We start from the raw sequence: 24,093 nt of genomic DNA on the forward strand, positions 1-24,093 counted from the left end.
TGGATCAGCTTTCTCCATTCAAATCTTACCTTAACATTATTTCGGGTGATCATTTAAAATAAAAATTTCAACTAGGCAAGTCGTTTAAGAACAAATTCTTATTTACAATGGACGGCCTACCCCGGACGACACTGGGTCAATTGTGCGCAGCCCTATGGGACTCCCAATCAAGGCCAGTTGTGATACAGCCTGGAATCAAACCAGAGTCTGTAGTGACACCTAGGCACTGAGATGCAGTGCCTTAGACCGCTGCACCATTGGACATAACTAAAAACACCAGAAAATAAAAATCGGCAAATGCATTTATTTAGGAAATCTGTTCCAAAGTATTCCCACACAATTTGAAATTATGGTTTTAGTCAAATGTTATATCCGTTTGGGCTTCTTGTGGTCAAATGCAGTCCACAAATTATTTGTAATTATTTTTCAGATTTAACAATCCTCCTACGAAGGTTCTAACAATGAACTTAGCCTTCAGATGATTTTGGGAAACCGGGCCCTGTTCTTTGGTTGCATAAAGCACATCAAGGGTTAATATAAGGCTTTAGCAAAAGTCATGGGGCCAGCAGACTGCACCAATAATAATGGCTTTGTCCATCTGACGTGTTTCGTTTTTCTTTTAGCTCATGAGTGGTGCATAATCTAGAATCTGTCAATCGGGAGTGACACTGCATTTCACTGCACTGGTGGGCTAGTTTTAACATTTTAGTGTATGCTAGAGTGTCTATAGATATATTTGGAGATACTACTGCACATATAAATGAATCAGATGTTTATTGTAATGCTTATAATCCAAACTAAAAGTGTGTTTGCAAGGCTGAAATGTTGGGTTCATGTTCTGGTGGGCACGTTTAGTGTGAAAATAGATTAGTTATCCAAGTATGCTTTGCCTCTTCAACTTATACTGCCCTGTAATAACACCATGCGTGTTCCTTTTCTCAGTCTGTTAGCAATTAATGACTAGAAGGTTTCTGGGAGACATACATTTTCTTCATGCAGGGCAAGGTGGTGTGTGGCTAACATCCGGATGCCCAGACGGGAGGTGAGGGTGGTGTCCAGAAAGTTACGGACCAGTGTCTCATCCTGGAACATCAAAACAAAACACTCAAGGCCAGGAATACATTACACCATTCTGTAAATCCTACGGTAACATTACAAAACAAAGAGTTCCAACAACCAACTTATAACCAATTTAAATAAAAGATCTGCAACCTCAAGTTGTGTTCCATATGACTGGCAGCAGCAAGACGATAAAACAGCTGTTAAAGTGGAACGTCAATGACTTCAATCAGCTGAAATATGCTTATGGCCATTACCTGGATGTGCCGCCGACACTCCCTGAAGCCTTCAGCCAGCAGAGTGACCACATCTTTGTGGTCATCCAGGAGCTGCTGCACCAGCTTACTGTAGCGAGCGTCCATCTCCTGGTCCTTGATCTGACAAACAGATGATGCAGAGTGAAATCCATTTGAATTTGACCATTATCAAAATCTGAGCTGGGATGAATTCCATTCTTATTCCAGTCAGATGAATTGGTACATTTCTCCACTAGAATAAAATATACTTGCAGAAGTGGCTTGAAATCAACTGTTTATCCACACACACACACAGCCTTCAGAAAGTATTCACCCATCTACACACAACCAATAATGACAGCGAATTTTTGTTTTTATGTATTGAAAATGAAAACAGAAAAATATAATTTATATAACTATTCACAACCCTGAGTCAATACATGTTATAATCACCTTTGGCAGCGATGACAGCTGTCAGTCTTTCTGGGTAAGTCTAAAAGCTTTCCACACCTGGATTGTGCAACATTTGCCCATTATTCTTCAGAACATTTTTCAAGCTCTGTCTAGTTGGTTGTTGATCATTGCTAGACATTTAAGTCTTGCCATAGATTTAAGCTGATTAAAGTCAAAACTAACTAGGCCACTCAAACATTCAATGTCATCTTTGTAAGCAACTCCAGTATATACACTGCTCAAAAAAATAAAGGGAACACTTAAACAACACAATGTAACTCCAAGTCAATCACACTTCTGTGAAATCAAACTGTCCACTTAGGAAGCAACACTGATTGACAATAAATTTCACATGCTGTTGTGCAAATGGAATAGACAAAAGGTGGAAATTATAGGCAATTAGCAAGACACCCCCAAAAAAGGAGTGATTCTGCAGGCGGTGACCACAGACCACTTCTCAGTTCCTATGCTTCCTGGCTGATGTTTTGGTCACTTTTGAATGCTGGCGGTGCTCTCACTCTAGTGGTAGCATGAGACGGAGTCTACAACCCACACAAGTGGCTCAGGTAGTGCAGTTCATCCAGGATGGCACATCAATGCGAGCTGTGGCAAAAAGGTTTGCTGTGTCTGTCAGCGTAGTGTCCAGAGCATGGAGGCGCTACCAGGAGACAGGCCAGTACATCAGGAGATGTGGAGGAGGCCGTAGGAGGGCAACAACCCAGCAGCAGGACCGCTACCTCCGCCTTTGTGCAAGGAGGTGCACTGCCAGAGCCCTGCAAAAGCCCTGCAAAATGTATGTAAGCACAACCCCCACCTGTGGACGTCGGGCCCTCATACCACCCTCATGGAGTCTGTTTCTGACCGTTTGAGCAGACACATGCACATTTGTGGCCTGCTGGAGGTCATTTTGCAGGGCTCTGGCAGTGCACCTCCTTGCACAAAGGCGGAGGTAGCGGTCCTGCTGCTGGGTTGTTGCCCTCCTACGGCCTCCTCCACGTCTCCTGATGTACTGGCCTGTCTCCTGGTAGCGCCTCCATGCTCTGGACACTACGCTGACAGACACAGCAAACCTTTTTGCCACAGCTCGCATTGATGTGCCATCCTGGATGAACTGCACTACCTGAGCCACTTGTGTGGGTTGTAGACTCCGTCTCATGCTACCACTAGAGTGAGAGCACCGCCAGCATTCAAAAGTGACCAAAACATCAGCCAGGAAGCATAGGAACTGAGAAGTGGTCTGTGGTCACCACCTGCAGAATCACTCCTTTTTTGGGGGTGTCTTGCTAATTGCCTATAATTTCCACCTTTTGTCTATTCCATTTGCACAACAGCATGTGAAATTTATTGTCAATCAGTGTTGCTTCCTAAGTGGACAGTTTTGATTTCACAGAAGTGTGATTGACTTGGAGTTACATTGTGTTGTTTAAGTGTTCCCTTTATTTTTTTTGAGCAGTGTATATATATATATATATATATATACACACACACACATTTGGCCTGGTCTTTTAGGTTATGGTCCTGCTGAAAGGTGAATTTGTCTCCCAGTGTTTATCCTCTTGGTCTTTCATTCAAAATATTCACAAAAATCAAACCTATAATTTATGTAATATGAATAGAGAAAAAAGTTAAATTATTCCTCAAACATGGGTGTCACAATTATTGGCACCCCTAGAAATTCTTGAGTAAAATCTAACTGAAGTATATTCCCATTTTAAGTTTAAGTTCAGCTGAGTGATTAGGAACACATAAGTGGTAAGCCATGACCTCCTGTTTCACTGGGGTATAAATATGAGGTAACACAGGCCAAGTTCCCATAGTCATCCATTACTAATGGGAAAGACCCGAGAATACAGTAATGATGTGCGACAAAAAGGTCGTGGCGCTGCACAAAATCAGGAAATGGCTATAAGAAAATAGCTCAACGGTTGAAATGCCCATTTCCCCTATCAAGGCAATAATTAAGAAGTTTAAAGCAACTGGAGATGTTAACAATCGGCCTGGAAGAGGACGTGTGTCTATATTGACCCCACGCACAGTGAGGATGGTTCAAGTGGCCCAAAAATCTCCAAGGATCACAGCTGGAGAATTGCAGACATTAGTTGGGTTTAGGGGTCAAAGTCTCAATCTACAATCAGACGCCACCTACATAACCACAAGTTGTTTGGGAGGGTTGCCATAAAAAAAAGCCTTTTCTGTCATCAAACAACAAACTCAAGCGCCTACAGTTTGCCAAACGTTACTGGAACCAGGTACTATGGTGAGATGAGACCAAAATAGAGCTTTTGGGAAACAAACACCAGAGTTGGGTTTGGTGTAGACAGAAAGATAGCCATGCAGAAAAGTACCTCATCCCCCCTGTGAAGTTTGGTGGTGGATTTTTGTTGTGGGGCTGTTACTCTTCCAAAGGCCGTGGACATCTTGTTAGGATACATGGTATCATGGACTCCATCAAGTACCAGCAGATATTAAATCAACCTGACTGCCTCTGCTAGAAAGCTTAAACTTGGCCATGGGTTGGATCTTACAGCAGGACAATGATCCAAAGCACACCTTAAAAGCAACAAAAATGGTTCAGACCACAGTATCAAGGTTTTGCCATGGCCATCCCAGTCCCCTGACCTAAAGCCCAAAGAAAAACTGTGGGATGAGCTGAAGAGGAGATTTCACAAGCATGGACCTCGGAATCTGAAGGATTGGGAGAGATTCTGTACGGAGGAATGATCTCAGATCCCTTGCCATGTGTTCTCCAACCTCATTACGCATTATAGGAGAAGACTCAGAGCTGTTTTCTTGGCAAAGGGAGGTTGCACAAGGTATTGAATGAAGGGGTGGCAATAATTGTGGCACACATTTGAGAAATGTTTTATGGTAAGCCTTTTTTCAGAACCCGTTTTACTCATATTCACCAAGGGTGCCAATATTAGTGGAGGGCACTGTAGAGTGGTACTCACTGATGTGTATTAGCGTCAAACCTAACGTGTTGTATTCAGGGCAAAATTCACTTCATTGCCACATTTTTTGCAGTTTTACTTTAGTGCCTTATTGCAAACAGGATGAATGTTTAGGAAACGTATTAATTCTGTATAGGCTTCCTTCTTTTCACTCAGGTTAGTATTGTGGAGTAATTACAATGCTGTGGATCCATCCTCAGTTTTAGCCCATCACAGCAATTAAACTTGAACTGTTTTAGCCACCATTGGCTTCAAGGTGAAATTCCTGCGTGATGTCTTTGCGTGATTTCTTTCCTCTCCGGCAACGGAGTTAGGAAGGACACCTGTATCTCTATAGAGACTGGGTGTATCGATACACCATCCAAAGTGTAATTAACGTATTTTTCCACATTTTACTACGTTACAGCCTTCTTCTAAAATTGATTAAATTGTTTTGTTTCTCATCAATATACACACAATACCCCATAATGACAAAGCAAAAAGTTGTAGAAATTTTTGCAAATGTATTACAAATAAACAGAAATATCACATTTACATAAGTATTCAGACCCATTACTCAGTACTTTGTTGAAGCACCTTTGGCAGTGATTACGGCCGAGTCTTCTTGGGTATGACGCTACAAGCTTGGCACACCAGTATTTGGGGAGTTTCTCCCATTCTTCTCTGCAGATCCTCTCAAGCTCTGTCAGGTTGGTTGGGGAGCGTTGCAGCACAGCTATTTTCAGGTCTCTCCAGAGCTGTTCGATTGGGTTCAAGTCCCGGCTCTGGCTGGGCCACCCAAAGACATTGAGACTTGTCCCGAAGCCACTCCTGTGTTGTCTTGGCTGTGTGCTTAGGGTCGCTGTCCTGTTGGAAGGTGAACCTTAGGACCTCAGACTGGTGCCCCTGAGTGCTCTGGAGCAGGTTTTCATCAAGGATCTCTGTACTTTGCTCCGTTCATTTTTGCCTCGAGCCTGACTAGTCTCCCAGTCCCTGCTGCTGAAAAACATCCCCACAGCATGCTGCCACCACCATGCTTCACCGTAGGGATGGTGCCAGGTTTCCTCCAGACGTGACGCTTAGCATTCAGGCCAAAGAGTTCAATCTTGGTTTCACCAGACCAGAAAAACTCTCATAGCCTGAGAAACAAGATTATGTGCCTTTTGGCAAATCTAAGCACGACGTCATGTGCCTTTTACTGAGGAACGGCTTCTGTCTGGCCACTACCATAAAGTCCTAATTGGTGGAGTCCTGTTGTCCTTCTGGAAGGTTCTCCCATCTCCACACAGGAACTCTGAAGCTCTTTCAGAGTGACCATCAGGTTCTTGGTCACCTCCCTGCTCATTTTGGTCGGGCGGCCAGCTCTAGGAAGAGTCTTGTAGGTTCCAAACTTCTTCCATTTAAGAATAGAGGCTACTGTTCTTGGGGACCTTAAATGCTGCTGAAATGTTTTGGTACCCTTCGCCAGATCTGTGCCTCGACACAATCCTGTCTCGGCGCTCTACGGACAATTCCTTCGACCTCATGGCTTGGTTTTTGTTCTGACATGCACTGTCAACTGTGGGACCTTATGTATACAGGTGTGTGCCTTTCCAAATCATGTCCAATCAATTTAATTTACCACAAACTCCCATCAAGTTGTAGAAACACCAAGGATGATCAGTGGAAACAGGATGCACCTGAGCTCAATTTTAAGTCTCATAACAAAGGGTCTGAATATTTTTTCACTTTGTAATTATGTGGTAGTGTGTAGATTGCTGAATATATATATAGTCCATTTTAGAATAAGACTAAATGTAACAAAAGTTGGAAAAAGTCAAGGGGTCTGAATACTTTCCCGAAGGCACTGTATGCAGTAGCTATCCTCTGTATAAAACTGGTTGTATCATCTCAGCTGGATTTGTTACAAATCTTGCAAAAATACCCATTCAAAATACTATACTTTTCATCCAAACAATGACACTTTCAGTCAAACAAATACAGTAGGCGAAATCTTTGTCTTTCCTAATGTTCTTGAACTTGGGATTTCATTTGAAGTCGTCTCACACACACACACATATCTCTATAGCAGACACCCGTTGCCCACTCCACAAACAAATACATTAGTCAGTCTGGAGGTGTCAGGCCAGTCTGACAGCCTCTCCAGTTCCAGAAATAAATATGAAGACGTGAGGGTCAAGCACTTGGCCAACCCAACCTACTCCTCAGTGTGGCCGCTTGACTACTCACCACTGGGAAATCACTCAACACATGGTAGGCTCGAATGTAGAGCTCATGCTGCAGGAGGGAAAGAGACAGAGTGGGTGTTGATTAGAATTCCCTCTGAGCACACTTAGGTAAGAGGAACCTCCTCTGCCTCCATAAGTGGGCCACAATACATCCCATGGGCGTACATGTGTCCTGGCCTACATTCCAAAAACAGAGGATGTTTACAAGGTTATAGCCTAGGTCTTCCAATATGACTCAAATCCTTAATAGTTGTTTGAGTGAATGTGTAATATTACCCCATCTTAAAAAACAATCAATGTAGAGTAATTTGTGCATCACTGGTTATGTGTTTTTGGTAGGAGAATATTCAGAGAAAGCACTAGGCCTACAGGTATACATACATCCCTTGTATGACTGATCATGCATTGCAGGCACCGATGTTTTTGTTGTTGATGAAAATGAAGAGTGCCTCTGCTGTGTGCAAAATCTAGGTAAAAGTTCATCCAGTGTCAAGACAATCAGATGAAGTAAATAGACCATGGGAAGGGAGGAGAGAAGAGATGCCAAAGGGAGGAGTAGAGAAGGTTTCCTAGTACTGCACATGACAGCTAAAGAACAAAGGAAAACCTCCAATTTCACAGATGGTGTATCTTTTCAACTCTAGCTCTATAGGAGAAGAACTTTCCACACTCAAGCAGAAATTGGGTATGCTGATAGACACATTACTTAATCGAATTGATTATAGTTCTGTAGGCATAGTGATGTGGCTTTGTTTGTTACAGTGTAAAGAAGCCCTTCTCATGAATTTAGGAAGCTAAGCGATGCAGCTAAGCTAATAAACGCTAGCAGAGTGTTGTGTGACAAGTCCATTCTCAATGAATGATTGTTCAAGGTTAGTCTATTTTGATAGACAGTGACTCAATTATGTTTCGGACACCTGTTGAGCACATGCCCTCTCCCAGACAAGCACAATGATTGGAATGAGAGGCTTGTCCCGTAAGTTGCAAAGTGGCCGTTACTGCACCAGAAAGGTAAACCAGACATGTTGACAAAGGGACTCACCACTTGCAGAATGGTGGGGTTGCAGCCAATGATGAAGGGAAGGCTGCGGAAGCCCTTGATACGGTGGGCAATGCGCACAGGCAACTCCTTGTGCAGGTACTTGGCACTACTCTACAAACACACAGGGTGGAAGGGTGAGACAGATACACACCGCAGACAATACAGAGCAAGGCAAAGTGATCAATGACTAGGCAAAAAAAAGTTATGACCTAGGTTATTTAGAGTCGTAAACTGTAGTATAGTAAAATGTTATTTCCAGTGAGAGTGCTACACGTAAACACTCAAGATGACATTCCTAAAGCAGCATAGGAAAGCAGCATAGGGGAGAAAAAGAAAGTGAAATATTGGTTCAATATCTGTTTAACTTCTTATGGCTGGGGGCAGTATTGAGTAGCTTGGATGAATAAGGTGCCCAGAGTAAACTGCCTGCTACTCAAGCCCAGAAACTAAGATATGCATATTATTAGTAGATTTGGATAGAAAACACTGAAATTTCTAAAGCTGTTTGAATTATGTCTGTGAGTATAACAGAACTCATATGTCAGGCAAAAACCTGAGAAAAAAATCCAACCAGGAAGTGGGAAATCTGAGGTTTGTAGGTTTTCAACTCATCGCCTATCGAATACACAGTGGGATATGGGTCAGTTTGCACTTCCTAAGGCTTCCACTAGATGTCAACAGTCTTTAGAACCTTGTTTCAGGCTTCTACTGTGAAGGGGGAGCGAATAAGACCTGTTTGAGTCAGGTGTCTGGCAGAATGCCATGAGCTCAGTCAGGCGTGCGCCCGTGAGAGTTAGCTGCGTTCCTTTTCCTTTCTAAAGACAAAGGAATTGTCCGGTTGGAATATTATTGAAGATTTATGTTAAAAACATCATAAATATTGATTCTATACATCGTTTGACATGTTTCTACGAACTGTAATATAACTTTTTTGACTTTGTCTGGACTAAGTGCCTGCGCCACTTGAATTTGGATTCGTGAACTAAATGAGCGAACAAAAAGGAGGTATTTGGACATAAATGATGGACTTTATCGGACAAAACAAACATTTATTGTGGAACTGGGATTCCTGGGAGTGCATTCCGATGAAAGGTAAGTGAATATTTATAATGCTATTTCTGACTTCTGTTGACTCCACAACATGGCGGGTATCTGTATGGCTTGTTTTGGTGCCTGAGCGCTGTACTCAGATTATTGCATGGTGTGCTTTCTCCGTAGCTTTTTTGAAAATGTGACACAGCGGTTGCATTAAGGAGAAGTATATCTTTAATTCCATGTATAACACTTGTATTCTCATCAACATTTATGATGAGTATTTCTGTAAATTGATGTGGCTCTCTGCAAAATCACCGGATGTTTTGGAAGCAAAACATTACTGAACATAATGCGCCAATGTAAACTGAGATTTTGGATATAAATATGAACTTTATCGAACAAAACGTACATGTATTGTGTAACATGAAGTCCTATGAGGGTCATCTGATGAAGATCAAAGGTTAGTGATTCATTTTCTCTATTTCTGCTTTTTGTGACTCCTGTCTTTGGCTGGAGAAATGGCTGTGTTTTTCTGTGACTAGGTGCTGACCTAACATAATCTTTTGGTGTGCTTTCGTCGTAAAGCCTTTTTGAAATCGGACACTGTGGCTGGATTTACAACAAGTTTATCTTTATAATGGTGTATAATAATTGTATGTTTGAGGAATTTTAATTATGAGATTTCTGTTGTTTGAATTTGGCGCCCTGCATTTTCACTGGCTGTTGTCAAGTCGATCCCGTTAACTTCTTATGGATGAAATCCCGTTAAGGAACACTCAAATATAGATAAGCTGCATCACTTATCAAGTCAACTTCAAGGCAGTCATCAATCCCGCAGACAAAGCGTGTCTAAGACCTATTATGATGAGAACTAACCATACAATATTGTCCAAAGACTGGACAGAGGAGTGGTCAGTTACCAGGATGTGGTTTCCATCCGGAGACTTCCCAGCATAGAGCAGGGTGGCTGGTGTCAGTCGGACCAAGGCCTGGGGAGAGCGAGAGAGAGGAGAAAAACAGCGGTAGGTCTGGTTTAGTGGATTTCCTCCAATATTAGATACAATGGACATAAGCAAACAACAATGTAGTGTGAATTCATGATACGGATTACGGACACAAGAACTCAATAAATACCTGCAGTCAACTTGTGCACTAGGTTAAAGAGATAATTGGGAACTTTGGCAATGAGGCCCTTTACCTACTTCCCCAGAGTCAGATGAACTCGTGAATACCATTTAAAGGAAGTTAGGGGTAGTTTCGTGAGCCAATGCTAACTAGCGTTATGACTGAAAGTCTATGGGTATCTACTAGCATGCTAGCAGATACCCATAGACTGTCATTGCACTAGCAATTGCGCTAGTTAGCAACTTCCTTCAAACTGCGCACAGAAACTGAAAGTGGTATCCACAAGTGCATCGGACTCTGGGGAAATAGATGAAGGGCCATTGCCAAAATCCCCAAGTATCCCTTTAATAGATAAAGCTGATCAAGTTATTCATTTCGCCCGTTTCATTATGAAACCGTTCCCCAAAGCAGCGGATTGAGCCAGTCACATGGTATGTTGTTTTTTTTATTACAAAAAGCCCACAGAGTAAACAGAAGCTTCCACGACCTGACGATCCACTGTTGTGCAGCGCAAGAGGTGATCAAGTTAAAATTGAAATTCTCTGTTTGCTTAACTTGCTTACAGCAGAGAATCAATCCCCTCCTGGACCAAAATCCCAGCTGTCTAGTATGTTTTGTGTGTGCAGCAAACCTTTTGAGATACAGGCATCCTTCCTAACTCGGTTGCCAGACATGGTGAAATCCCTGAGTGGTTTCCTTACTAAGGCCAATGGTGACTTTGTAACTGTTTTAGAGTTTAAATGACTGTGATAGGAGAAAACGGAGGATGGATCAACAACATTGTAGTTACGCCACAATACTAACCAAACTGACAGAGTGAAAAGAAGGAAGCCCGTACAGAATACAAATATTCCAAAACACGCAATAAGGCATGAAAGTTACCACTCCTCATATTTTCAAGCATGGTGATGGCTCAATCATGTTATGGATATGCTTGTCATCTGCAAGGACTAAGGAGTTGAAGATAAAAATAAAACGGAATAGAGCTCAGCACAGGTGAAATCCTGGAGGAATACCTGGTTCAGTCTGCTTTAACAGACAAATTCACCTTTAAGCAGGACCATAACCTAAAACAAGAAATAATTTAGTCCTAAATATTTAAACTAAAAGCATTATATTTGGGACAAATCAAGTTATGTATCACTAGTAAAGGTCGACCGATTTAGTGAGGGCCGATTTCAAGTTATCATAACAATCGGTAATCTGCCTTTTTGGACGCCGATTACATTGCAATCCACGAGGAGACTGCGGCAGGCTGACCACCTGTTACGAAAGTGCAGCATCAAAAGGACCTTGTGGCTGCAAGGAGCCAAGGTAAGTTGCTAGCTAGCATTAAGCGTATCTTCACAATCACTAGTTAACTACAAATGGTTGATGATATTACTAGGTTAACTAGCTTGTCCTGTGTTGCATATAATCAATGCGGTGCCTGTTAACTTATCGTCGAATCACAGCCTACTTCAACTTTGCCAAACGGGTTATGATTTAACAAAAGGGCATTCGCGGAAAAAGCACAATCGTTGCACAAATGTGCCTAACCATAAACAATGCTTTTCTTAAAATCAATAGAGAAGTATCATTTTTTTTAAACCTGTATATTTAGTTAAAAGAAATTCATGTTAGCAGGCAATATCAAGTGCAAGCAGAGTCAGGGTATATGCAGCAGTTTGGGCCACCTGGCTCGTTCCGAACTGTGTGAAGACCATTTCTTCCTAACAAAGACCGTAATTAATATACCAGAATTGTACGTAATTATAACATTGAAGGTTTTGCAATGTAACAGCTATATTTAGACTTAGGGTTGCCACCCTTTCGATAAAATACAGAATGGTTCCATATTTCACTGAAAGAATAAACATTTTGTTTTCTAAATGATATTTTCCGGATTTGACCATATTAATGACCAAAGGCTCGTATTTCTGTGTGTTTGTTATAATATAATTAAGTCTATGACTTGATAGAGCAGTCTGACTGAGCGGTGGTAGGCAGCAGCAGGCTCGTAAGCATTCATTCAAACAGCACTTTACTGTGTTTGCCAGCAGCTCTTAGCAATGCTTGATGCAAAGAGCTGTTTAGACTTCAAGCCTATCAACTCCCGAGATTAGGCTGGCAATACTATATTAACTATAAGAACATCCAATAGTGAAACATTTATGAAATAAAAAAATGGTATAGAGAAATAGTCGACGTGTCATAATTCCAATAACTGCAACACAAAACTTCTTAACTGGGAATATTGAAGACTCATGAAAGCTGGTGGTCCCTTTTTAACATATGTTCTCATGTTCTGAGCAAAGAACTTAAACGTTAGATTTTTTACATAGCATATATTGCACTTTTACCTTCTTCTCAAACACTGTTTTTGCATTATTTAAACCAAATTGAACATGTTTCATTATTTATTTGAGACTAAATTGAGACTAATATAATGAATAAAATCAATTTAAAGTTAAAATAAGTGTTCATTCAGTATTGTAGTAATTGTCATTACACACAAATTAAAATAAAATCAGCCGATTAATAATCGGTAGTGGCTAGACTAGATCTTAAATCACTAGATTTGATTTACTACAAGACTACGGGTATACTGTGCAACTTTCATAAGGTCTGGATGCCTTATGTAATACTGTACGACAAAAGGAGTCTATTGAAAACACTTAGGCAATCCCACATTTAGGCAATCCCTAGCCCAGTCCTAGCCCTGGGGGTCTGCACTACTGTTGGTTGTCACTCTGGTCTTGGCCTAACACACCCAAAACTAATAATGAATGTTTTCATTAAGTTCCTAAAGCTGACTGGGGGTGTGTTGGGGTGTGGCAGGGTAGTGGGCCCCTAGGGCAGGACGGGGCAATTCAGCTATATTGTGTGCAAGTACAAAATGCTCTACAGTACTATTAGGCCTATGATATGAATTAGTGCCCTCCATAATTATTGGGACAGTGAAGCATTTCTCCTTATTTTGGCTCTATACTCTAAAAGTTTGGATTTGAAATCAAACAATGACTATGAAGTTAAAGTGCAGACTAACCTCAAATTAAAGTGGTCATTTTCATCCATATCGGGTGAATTTAAGAAATTACATACTTTTGTACATAGCCATGAATGAATCGTGAATAATGACTGAGAAAGTTAAACACAAATAGCATACCCCCAAGACATGCTAACCTCTCACCATTACAATAACAGGAAAGGTTAGCATTTTTGTTATGTGTGTCTTAACTCTCCCTCGTCATTATTCACAATTAATTCAGGATTATCCATAATCATGATAACCTGAGGTATGTACCTTCCTATGAATGAAAAATGGGGTACAACATTGCACAGGTCTTATTTTAATAATCCCAACCAGTGTGTCATAATCACATGGCAAAGTGTAGGCAGCCTGGCATTATTCCAATGTCAATAGCTCTTCAACCACTTGACTTAGCAACTTTATTTAAACTGTTCATTATTCCTTACAAAAGAGGCATATGGCACAACCTTTGGTTCTAAACATTATATATATATTTTTTTAAACAGAACATAAATCCGCAAGAAAGATTACTGACTTACAGTTCATAAGGAATGTCAATTTTAAAATACACTTACCAAATATAAAAACTGCAACATGTAAAGTGTTGAATGTTTCATGAGCTGAAATAACAGATCCCAGAAAATGTTCCATATGCACAAAAAGCTTATTTCTGACTCAAATTGGTGCACACATTTTTTTTTACATCCCTGTTAGTGACCATTTCTCCTTTGCCAAGATATGCCACACCAGTCAGGTGGAAGGATCATCAAGAAGCTGATTAAACAGCATGATAATTACACAGGTGCACCTTGCACAAAATGTGCCGTTTTATCACACAATGCCGCAGATGTGAGGGGGCGTGCAAATGGCATGCTGACTGCAGGAATGTCCACCAGAGCTGTTGCCAGTGAAATGTTCATTTCTCAACCATAAGCCACCAACATCATTTAGAGAATTTGGCAGTACGTCCGACTGGCCTCACAACAGCAGACCATGTCTGGGCAAACGGTTTGCTGATGTCAACGTTGAGAACAGAGTACCCCATGGTGGCTGTGGGGTTATGATATGGGCAGGCATAAGCAATGAACAACCAACAACTGTATTTTATCAATAGTAATTTCAATGCACAAAGATACCGCGACGAGATCCTGAGGCCCATTGTCGTGCCATTCATCTGCCATCCTAATAATGCACAGCCCCATGTTGTAAGGATATGTACACAATTACTGGAAGCTGAAAATGTCCCAGTTCTTCCATGGCCTGCATACTCAGACATGTCACTCAATGAGCATGTTCAGGAGGCTGTTCTGGATCGACGTGTACGACAGCGTGTTCCAGTTCCCGACAATATCCAGTAACGTCACACAGCAATTGAAGAGGAGCAGGACAACATTCCAAAATCAACAGCCTGATCAACTCTATTCCAAGGAGATGCGTCACGTTGCATGAGGCAAATGTGGCCACACCAGATACTGCCTAATTTTATCATCCACGCCCCAACCTTTTTTTCTTTATAAAAAGGTATCGGTGACCAACCGATGCATATCTATAGTCCCAGTCATGTGAAATCCATAGATCAGGGCCTAATTCATTTCAATTGACTGATGTTCTTATATGAATTAACTAAAATCTTTGAAATTGTTGCATGTTTATTTTTGTTCAGTGTATATGACAAATCCCTCTGGTGCTCATTACATTTTGTTTGGTGCCTAACATTTTTTAAGTTGGAAGCAGTATGTATGTGTTTGTGGGAGAGAGAGTGGTGTGTGTTTATGAGAGCGAGAGAGACCGAGAGAGTGTGGGAGGGAGTCCGTGTGGGTCTGTTTACTGAAGAGTAAAGAAGACTTCATGCAGTGTTTTCACCTTACTGCCACAATTACATGCAGATCATTAGACATGTAAACTCAGCAAAAAAGGAAACGTCTCTTTTTCAGGACCTTGTCTTTCAAAGATAATTGTAAAAATTCAATTAACTTCACATATCTTCATTGTAAACGGTTTAAACACTGTTTCCCATGCTTGTTCAATGAACCATAAACAATTAATAAACAAGCACCTGTGGAACGGTCGTTAAGACACTAACAGCTTATAGACAGACGGTAGACAATTAAGGGCTTGTAGGCCTGTTGTAAGGCAGGTCCCCAACCAGACATCACTGGCAACAACGTCACAGACCAGACACGACTGGCAAAAAGTGCTCTTCACTGAAGAGTCGCGGTTTTGTCTCACCAGGGGTGATGGTTGGATTCGCGCTTATCGTCGAAGGTTTGAGCATTACACCGAAGCCTATACTCTGGAGCGGGATCGATTTGGAGGTGGAGGGTCCGTCATGGGCGGTGTGTCACAGCATCATTGGACTGAGCTTGTTGTCAATGCAGGCAATCTCAATGCTGTGCGTTACAGGGAAGACATCCTCCTCCCTCATGTGGTACCCTTCCTGCAGGCTCATCCTGACATGACCCTCCAGAAAGACAATGCGACACTGCTCATTCTGTGTGTGATTTCCTGCAAGACAGGAATGTCAGTGTTCTGCCATTCCCCCCAGAAATGTCCAGGAACTTGCAAGTATCTGGTGGAAGAGTGGGGTAACATCTCACAGCAAGAACTGGCAAATCTGGTGCAGTACTTAATGCAGCTGGTGGCCACACCAGATACTGACTGTTACTTTTGATTTTGACCCCCCCCCCCCCCCCCCCCCTTTGTTCAGGGACACATTATTCCATTTCTGTTAGTCACATGTCTGTGGAACTTGTTCAGTTTATGTCTCAGTTGTTGAATCTTATGTTCATACAAATATTTACACATGTTAAGTTTGCTGAAAATAAAAGCAGTTGACAGTTTGAGGACGTTTCTTTTTTTGCTGAGTTCATATTCCTTCCTCCCATCTCTCCAGCCAAATCACAGGTAGGCCTTAGCAAATATGAGCAAATCATCCATTCTATGCAGTACGCTATTAAACAGTTTGAAGTTAAATTCTGTGTTGTAATGAGTATAAGTGTGAATATCAGTGACGGTTGTTTGAAGCACCTGCGGATAACGTTTAGGAAACCGGAACTGGGGGGGGGGGGGCACCAGGCCACAGAATTTCCCCCCTGTGGTACCCCATCCATACTACTCGGTATCGTGATACTTGGCCTGGTATCGTTAGTAAAATGTTGGTATAGTGACAACACTATTCCTTATACACTGAGTGTACTAAACATTAAGGACACCATCCTAATATTAATACATTCAATGTATCTTGGTAAGCAACTCGTATATATATTTGGTCTTATATTTTAGGTTATTGTCCTGCTTAAAAACGTGAATTTGTCACACTGGGAGGATTTTTTTTTATACAGATTTTGCCTGTGATAAGCATAATTTCTACTCATCCTTAAAAAAAATCCCTAGTCCTTGCAGATGACATAATACACCCATAACATAATACAGCCACCACCAAGCTGGAAAATATGAATTGTGGAACTCTGTGATGTGTTTGCCTCGAACCTAACGCTTTGTATTCAGGACATAGTTAATTATTTTAACATTATTTTAACGTTTTTTGCAGTATTACGTTAGTGCCTTGTTGCAAACAGGATGCATGTTTTAGAATATTTATATTCTGTACAGGCTTCCTTCTTTTCACTCTGTCAATTAAGTAAGTATTGTGGAGTAACTGCAATGTTGATCCATCCTCAGTTATCACAGCCATTTTTTTTATTTTACTAGGCAAGTCAGTTAAGAACAAATTCTTATTTTCAATGACGGCCTAGGAACAGTGGGTTAACTGTCTTGTTCAGGGGCAGAACGACAGATTTGTACCTTGTCAGCTCGGGGAGTCGATCTTGCAACCTTTCGGTTACTAGTCCAACGCTCTAACCACTAGGCTATGCTGCCACCCCATTAAAAACTCTAATTGTTTTAAAAGTCACCATGGTTTAATCCCTGGGTGGTTTCCTTCCTCTCCGGCAACTGAGTTAAGAAGGACGCCTGTATCTTTGTAGTGAGTGGGTGCACTGATACCATCCAAAGTGTTATTAATACCATGCTCAAAAGGGATATACAATGTCTGCAATTCTATTTTACCCATCCACCAATAGGTTCCCTTATTTGCAAGGCCTTGGAAAATCTCCCTCGTCTTGGTGGTTTTATCTGTTTGGAATTCACAACTAGGCAGAGGGACCTGACAGTTAATTGTGTGTGCGCGGTACAGAGGGGAGTTAACATTAGTTTTGAATGCCTAAACACACACACACACACAGGGTGAGTCCATGCAACTTGCGAAGCAAATGTTTACTCCTGAATTTATTTATGCTTGCCATAACAAAGGGGTTGAATACTTATTGACTCAAGACATTTCAGATTTACATTTTGAATTTATACAAATTAATAAAAACAAATTCCACTTTGACATAATTGGGTATTGTGTGTAGGCCAGTGACCATTTTAAATAATTTAAAATTTAGGCTGTAACAAAATTTGGGAAAAGTCAAGGGGTGAGAATACTTTCTAAAGTCACTGTAGGTAGCTCAAATAGTTCGCGAACTATGGAAGTTTGAAGGTCCAAATATCTGTCGAATCTCGAACCTATTTTACCAGGGTTTGACAAATGTTTGCGGACCTTGGATTGACCCGTGTGTGTAGAGAACATACCCGTGTCGTTCACGTCACTCCCACTAATCTGAAACTAGCTAAATATATATTCTATTAAACTATCGAGCACGCAAACCTGGTACTTTGTTCATCATTTTTCACATGGTCATAATCTTTCACATGGTGGTTACAGTTGCTTACTTATTGGGGCCCAAGGCAACGCACCAATGTGTACAAACATTCTTACCGAAGATATTAGCTACGTTAGCTAGTTAACCATCCGTTCTAACCCGCTAACGTTAGATAGCTAACCACAGTAATAACTAGCTAGCTGTTAAGGACAGTGCTGAGGCTTACTGACCAAAAAGGGCAAGTCAGAGGAGCAGCATTTCCTTACCTTTTCTGCCGAGGCATCGATTGCAGACTGGTTGTAAAACGACGTGACGGTTTTGGACCTCTCTCGTGCCAGTTCTGTATGTCCCTGTATTAAAGATGTAGAACGAAATAATTTGCTGTCTGTTGAGATGGGGGTGATTGTTTTCGTGATGGGGGCAAGCAAAAGCTTGCTCAACCTCGGGCTCGTGATAGTAGAACCACAGCCCAGCATCTCGAACGCAGTACCTGTCACTCTACGACGCATTTCGGATATATATTTACAGGAACAGGAAAATCCTGTTCTGAGATTGTTCAAATTATTTGATGGACGTAGGTAAACCTTGTGATCGTGCACAAAGGCACGTATCTGATACAGTCAATCTCATGAAGAGTACGGAAGGGTCACTTTATAAAGAGATTGACCAGTCTGCAACAGTGTTTTTCAGAAGACGTGTCGGTTTAACCAATCGCAGAGAGGAGAGGCGGGGAATGGTGTATTGCCACGCCCACATCCTATTGTCGGTACGGTTTGTGTGCGTGCACAGAATAATGGAAGTACCAAGAAGAGTGGGAGATTCTCATATGCATTTCCTTGATTCCTCGCATCCTCTCTTATAGCCTCCCCTCACCAAGTGGGTTTTGAGGAGGCGGCAAGGAGAGGACGCTAGAAATCAAGGAAATGCACCTGATTCTACCAATGTTCTTCTCATTGGTACATTTTACATGTTTATAAATAGGAATCAAATGCATACTTCTCATTTATACAGATTTCATTTTGGCATAGTCCTCAATCACATGCAATGAATTATTGTGCAACAAATTTAGCAAGGCACCAGTTGAGCAAAATAAAGAGAAAAATACTTCCTGATTCTCCATCTAATTAGTTTGCAAATAAAACAGTATCTTAAAATAAAAACAGTATATCATGAGGTAAGTTGAATTCGTTTTTTTCTTTTTTTTAAGTGTAGGGTTTTGTCATTATCTATCTCTATCATATTTCGAGACATTTCCCCACAAGGTGCCACATGTTGATCTGTCGTTTAAGAAATTGCTCATGCTCCTGTTACCCGGTTTACATTATGCTAAGCTGCGGGGGCTCCGGTTCATCGCCCGTGACGTGAGAGGGCTTTAAAAATGTAACCTTTATTTAACTAGGCAAGTCAGTTTTAAGAACAAATTCTTATTTACAATGACGGCCTACAAATAGAACAGTAATCTGCGCCGCTCGCTCATGTCAACAAGGCAGCATGGTGCATCATCTAGAAACATCTATTTTCCATAAAATATATGTTTGAATTTTCAAACTAGTTTTCCTGGAAAGGCAGGAAAGGCGTATTTTGAAAACACAATCCTACTCATTACTCCTCGTGCTACACGCCTGGGAGGCAGCCCGGTTCCAAAACGAATGCAAATCAACTTTCACTCTGCACAAAAAGACAACCCGGACCAGATTAATCGAATCCCCTCAGATATACACTACGGCTGCGTTTTGGACAGGCAGCCCAATTCGGATCTTTTTTATAAAATTGGTCGCTTGACCAATCAGATCAGCTCGGAAAAAGATTGGACGTGTGAACGCAGCCTACTTGACATAAATTACAAAAGTATGGGACTATGTCTAACAAGAAATTAGTTACTAGGGCAAAATATCAGAATTGGGCTGCACAAGAATGTGGCAGATGTTCCTAATGTACAACTCATATCCATCAACCCCCCCCCAAAAAAAGCAACAATATAGTGTAGCGGTAGGGCGGGCGGGCTGGCCCACCCACAAGTGACGTGTGAAGTAACACAAGCGTAAACAAAAATTGACCTTCCTCCAGAGAAACGACCCAGTACTTTTATTCAAGAAAATAAACAGAATGCGCCACAGCGCTGGGTAACAATAAAACCCCAACCAAAAACCTAGCTCCTCTTTGAGTCTTTCCACACGGGTCTTCCGGTCCCTCTGCAACCGGACAGCTAACCTGTTTACCGGCATATCAAATAAAATACAACGAATCCAACAGGCTTGCCCTTCCTGGGGTCAGGTCTACGGCCAAGTAACGTCCGGTAGGTTCCTGTCCAGTTGGGTTCGATATCCCTCACAGCGTTGGCGGGCTCTGAATGTCAGCTCTTGCTGATCCAGACCAAAAACAGATCTGGCCAAAACCAGGTTACAACAGCCACCACCCAACCTCCAAGCTAATTATATCCAGATGTGTGTAATTAGGCCCTTACCCTTCCAGGCCGCCCTATCTTGTGGCCAGCAAAAGTAGCCAACGTCATGAATGTACCGGCCTTCACACACCCACCCTCTCACTCCATCACAATATATATATAACTGAATAGTAAAGGTCAAAATAAGTACAATTATATAAAAACAAATACATCCACAATCTTTAGGCATCACACATGCTTCTCAGTATATGTGTGACCGTCCTGGTCCGTCCCTCAAGTCAGTGAGTCAACACAGGAAGGAGCAATGGTTGGATAGTTAATTTATTTCCAAAGCCGCGGTGATGGGACACACACAGTATAGATTAATGGTCAGTAGTCGACGGGATATAAATATCACTCCCACAGCAATTCTCCATAAATCTGCTGTATAATATACAAAAAAACAAAAACTATCGAAATGTTTATCAAAGTCATTGTGATTGTATAGTGGATTTAACCATTTCTAATTATTCCTAATTTACTATAATAAAAATAAATAAATCGTTTCCATATGTAATCTCATACTTACAACATCAGAAAACTATAATCCATTTCAGTATTCAAAATATATCAAATTAACCTGAAAAATGACTCAATGTCTCACTCTTGTGGCGAAGGAATATAATACACCTAGAATGTACCACACGTTTTCCAACACTGACAAAACCAGGCTAAATACGCTGGCTGGTGTTCATGAGTTTATAAAACATATAATTTATACATTTGTAAAACTGAAATTTGGCTAATAACATATAAAGTATTGCTTATTTGACTTCAAACCAACAACATAAATAATAATAACATAAATTGCTAATGTACGATGTAAAAGGTGGATTTTATGATGTAATGTCAACTTTATGCATTTCTATCCCGGGACCATTACATTTTCCATAAATCTGCTGTGAATGACCTAGAATCCCATTCCTTTATCAGTGAGTGTATTAGATAATGTAAACACATTCATCTACCAGGAGGTGGCATAATACCCACTTTATGCAGGAACTTAATTACACCGTTACATATGCATATTCTTATGCATCTTCAGTACAATTAATATATAAGATTGACCCATGTTTTTAAGAAATAATTTTCAAGCATCAACAACCCCTGCATCAAAATCAACTAGTCTAATAGGTGCTGCCTGGCGAGGAGGGGAGTGGAAATTAGGGAGGGTACAGTTTAGCCAAGTGTTAAGGTGAGGAGTCAACAGTAGAGCAAGGTCAACCAAACAACAGAAAGGTGCCAAGCCAATGCCAATTCCCAATAGCATTGAATAGCTTCCTTTCCTTACTGATCATTACTGACCTGAAAGGACTTGGTTGGCAACCCATCAGTGAACATTAAGAAAATTAGCCCAGGAAAGGTTCTCTCTGGTCATCAGGAGGACTCTGCCCTTCTCCACACTTGTCAACGAGGGCCACCAGCTGTCTGAGCTCGGGGTCCATGGCCAAACTGTTGATAGTGGGACCTTCCATTGGGCCCTGTCCTTTCCTCACAGGTGACGGCCATTCCAGAATCTGCAATGCCCCAAACAGCTCATTATTAGACAATCAAATGACATGGAAAACATGTATCGTTTCAGTGAGAAAGGATGACTTTAGACTGACGGTCCTTGCTATGTGGGATCCATGGGACATCTTTAGATGGTGACCACCATTCCCATTAATTTAGGATTGAGGCATATGGTTGGATATACACAGCAGATGGCTATGACATAGATTCATCTCAACAGTAGACCACTTTTAAGGTCTGAAAACCCCTGACAAAATTAGGTTTTGGAGTAAACTATCACTTTAATAAAAAGTTTCACTAATAAGTACCTCTGTGGCAGGTATTGCTTAACCACTCCTGGAGTCCACACAAAACAGGAAACATGACATAATACAGAACATTAATAGACAAGAACAGAACTACATAAATAAATAAAAAATTACAAAAGGCACACGTAGCCTACATAGCAATACATACACACAAACTATCTAGGTCAAATAGGGGAGAGGTGTTGTGCCATGCGGTGTTGCTTTATCTGTTTATTTAAACCAGGTTTGCTGTTCACTTGAGCAATAATAGCTCTATATAATATAATACTGTATGGTTTCTTGTATTTGTTCTGGATTGGGGGACTGTGAATTGACCCCTGGTGCCATGTCTGGCGTGTAACTATGTGTGTCAGAGCTGTGTGTAATTTGACAATGCAAACAATTTGTGATTTTCAACACATTGTTTCTTATAAAAAGAAGAAGTGATGCAGTCAGTCTCTCCTCAACTCTTAACCAAGAGTTGCATAGTATTTATATTAGCCTTCTGATTACAATGAAGAGCAAGAAGTGCCGCACTGTTCTGGGCCAGCTGCAGCTTATCTAGGTCTTTCCTTGCAGCACTTGACCCTCAACTGGACAATAATCAAGATAAGTCAAAACTAAAGCCTGCAGGACTAGCTTTTTGGAGTGTGGTGTCATGACTTTGGCCTGTGGGTAAAGTTTATGACCCCCCCCATAAATACCTTTCTCCCTTCCCTCTCTCTCTGACTCTTGAAGGACTCTTGAATAGCCTTTGTTAAACATAGAGAGTCTGGGAAAATCAAACAAGTGGGGGAAAGGAACCATATTTCGGTAATAGAACCAGTTGAAAATATGCTTTGGTACTTAATGAATATGATGTCAGTTCGGTTGTCATCTGAGACATTATGACTGATGACAGGATGACATAAACTGTATCTGGGAAAGTCTACACATTCTAGTTATCAGATTCACATGGAATTGTTGTGCAATGTTTAAATATGACACTATTTGTGAAACGATTAAATGTAATTTTAGCTTCCAAATGAGAGATTTGGGTTTTCATAAAATTAGAGCTCTGCTCAATCAGTGGCCCGCCCCTGTGAAGAGACATGGGTTATAAACTAGGAAACACACCCTTCTCTCCCTCCACTATATAAGCCCTTGACGAAAATGTAACTATCTGTTCCGAGGACGATAGGACGATGGTCTATACGTTGAAAAGGACTAACATGTCAACTACAGAACTAAGCCAACCTCAGCGTGAGCTTTGGTTGTGAATGGTATAAACTTTGAACTCTTATTCACTAAAGAAGTGAGACATCCTAGCCGTTGAGTTAGCAACAGCAGCTGTAAACGTGGGCTAGGAAAGGACGGACGACCTATCCCGTCTACCACACAACGACGATACTACCACGTATCCAATTTACCACCAGAGACATTCTTCCGAAGACAGGAAGATCTCTGTTGGCCAACACGGCCAGCATCTACGACCAACCTACCGAAGCGCAGCTCAGAGTAAATATTTATTGCATTTTCCTTTTCCAAATGGGCGGTAATTTAGAATGCATAAGATACTGTATTTACGATAGTTTCTCCCTTTGTTCCTCAGTCTTCCCGCTCTTTCACTCAAACCCAACCCCCTTTTCTTTGTTTAACCATCTGTCATATTTGTTCCATCCGCTAGGGACGTTTTCCTTTATGACATAATTTGTAATCAAGGTATGATTCATTCTGTGTATATGTAATTCTGTGTGATTAGTTAGGTATTTAGTAAATAAATAATTAAACCCAATTTTGTATTGCTGATTCAACTTGTTAGCCAGGGTTTGTGAAGATAACCAAGAATTCTACGATGTTCAGATGAGACTGAAATAAGGTGACGATTAATATTGACTGCTATTGATGTAAAATATTACTAGGTCTTTCAGAGTTTATTCGGAAGATAACAGCTCTATAAACACTCTTTCGTGGTGCCCCGACTTTATAGTTAATTACATTTACATGATTAGCTCAATCAGGTAATATTAATTACAGAGAAAGGA

The 24,093-nt window shown here is 41.1% G+C and overlaps 1 protein-coding gene across 2 annotated transcripts in view; it reads right to left on the reverse strand.

The window, feature by feature from the left end:
- LOC120030810 (3-methyl-2-oxobutanoate dehydrogenase [lipoamide] kinase, mitochondrial-like) overlaps positions 1-18,471 on the reverse strand; it is a 33,248-nt gene extending 14,777 nt beyond the window's left edge. Inside the window, exons 1-6 of one of the 2 annotated variants that reach the window (XM_038976262.1) lie at positions 18,094-18,471; positions 9,904-9,972; positions 7,949-8,059; positions 6,908-6,955; positions 1,317-1,436; positions 985-1,083 (exon numbers count right to left, since the gene is read on the reverse strand). In XM_038976262.1, coding sequence (XP_038832190.1) covers positions 985-1,083; positions 1,317-1,436; positions 6,908-6,955; positions 7,949-8,059; positions 9,904-9,972; positions 18,094-18,336 — 690 coding nt within the window. In that variant the 5' untranslated portion in view covers positions 18,337-18,471. The remainder of the gene's footprint in view (positions 1-984; positions 1,084-1,316; positions 1,437-6,907; positions 6,956-7,948; positions 8,060-9,903; positions 9,973-18,093) is intronic. The other variant, XM_038976271.1, reaches the window with a different exon arrangement.
- Positions 18,472-24,093: the final 5,622 nt, after the last annotated feature.

Source organism: Salvelinus namaycush, chromosome 3 (assembly GCF_016432855.1).
Source record: "Salvelinus namaycush isolate Seneca chromosome 3, SaNama_1.0, whole genome shotgun sequence".
Taxonomy (NCBI): domain Eukaryota; kingdom Metazoa; phylum Chordata; class Actinopteri; order Salmoniformes; family Salmonidae; genus Salvelinus; species Salvelinus namaycush.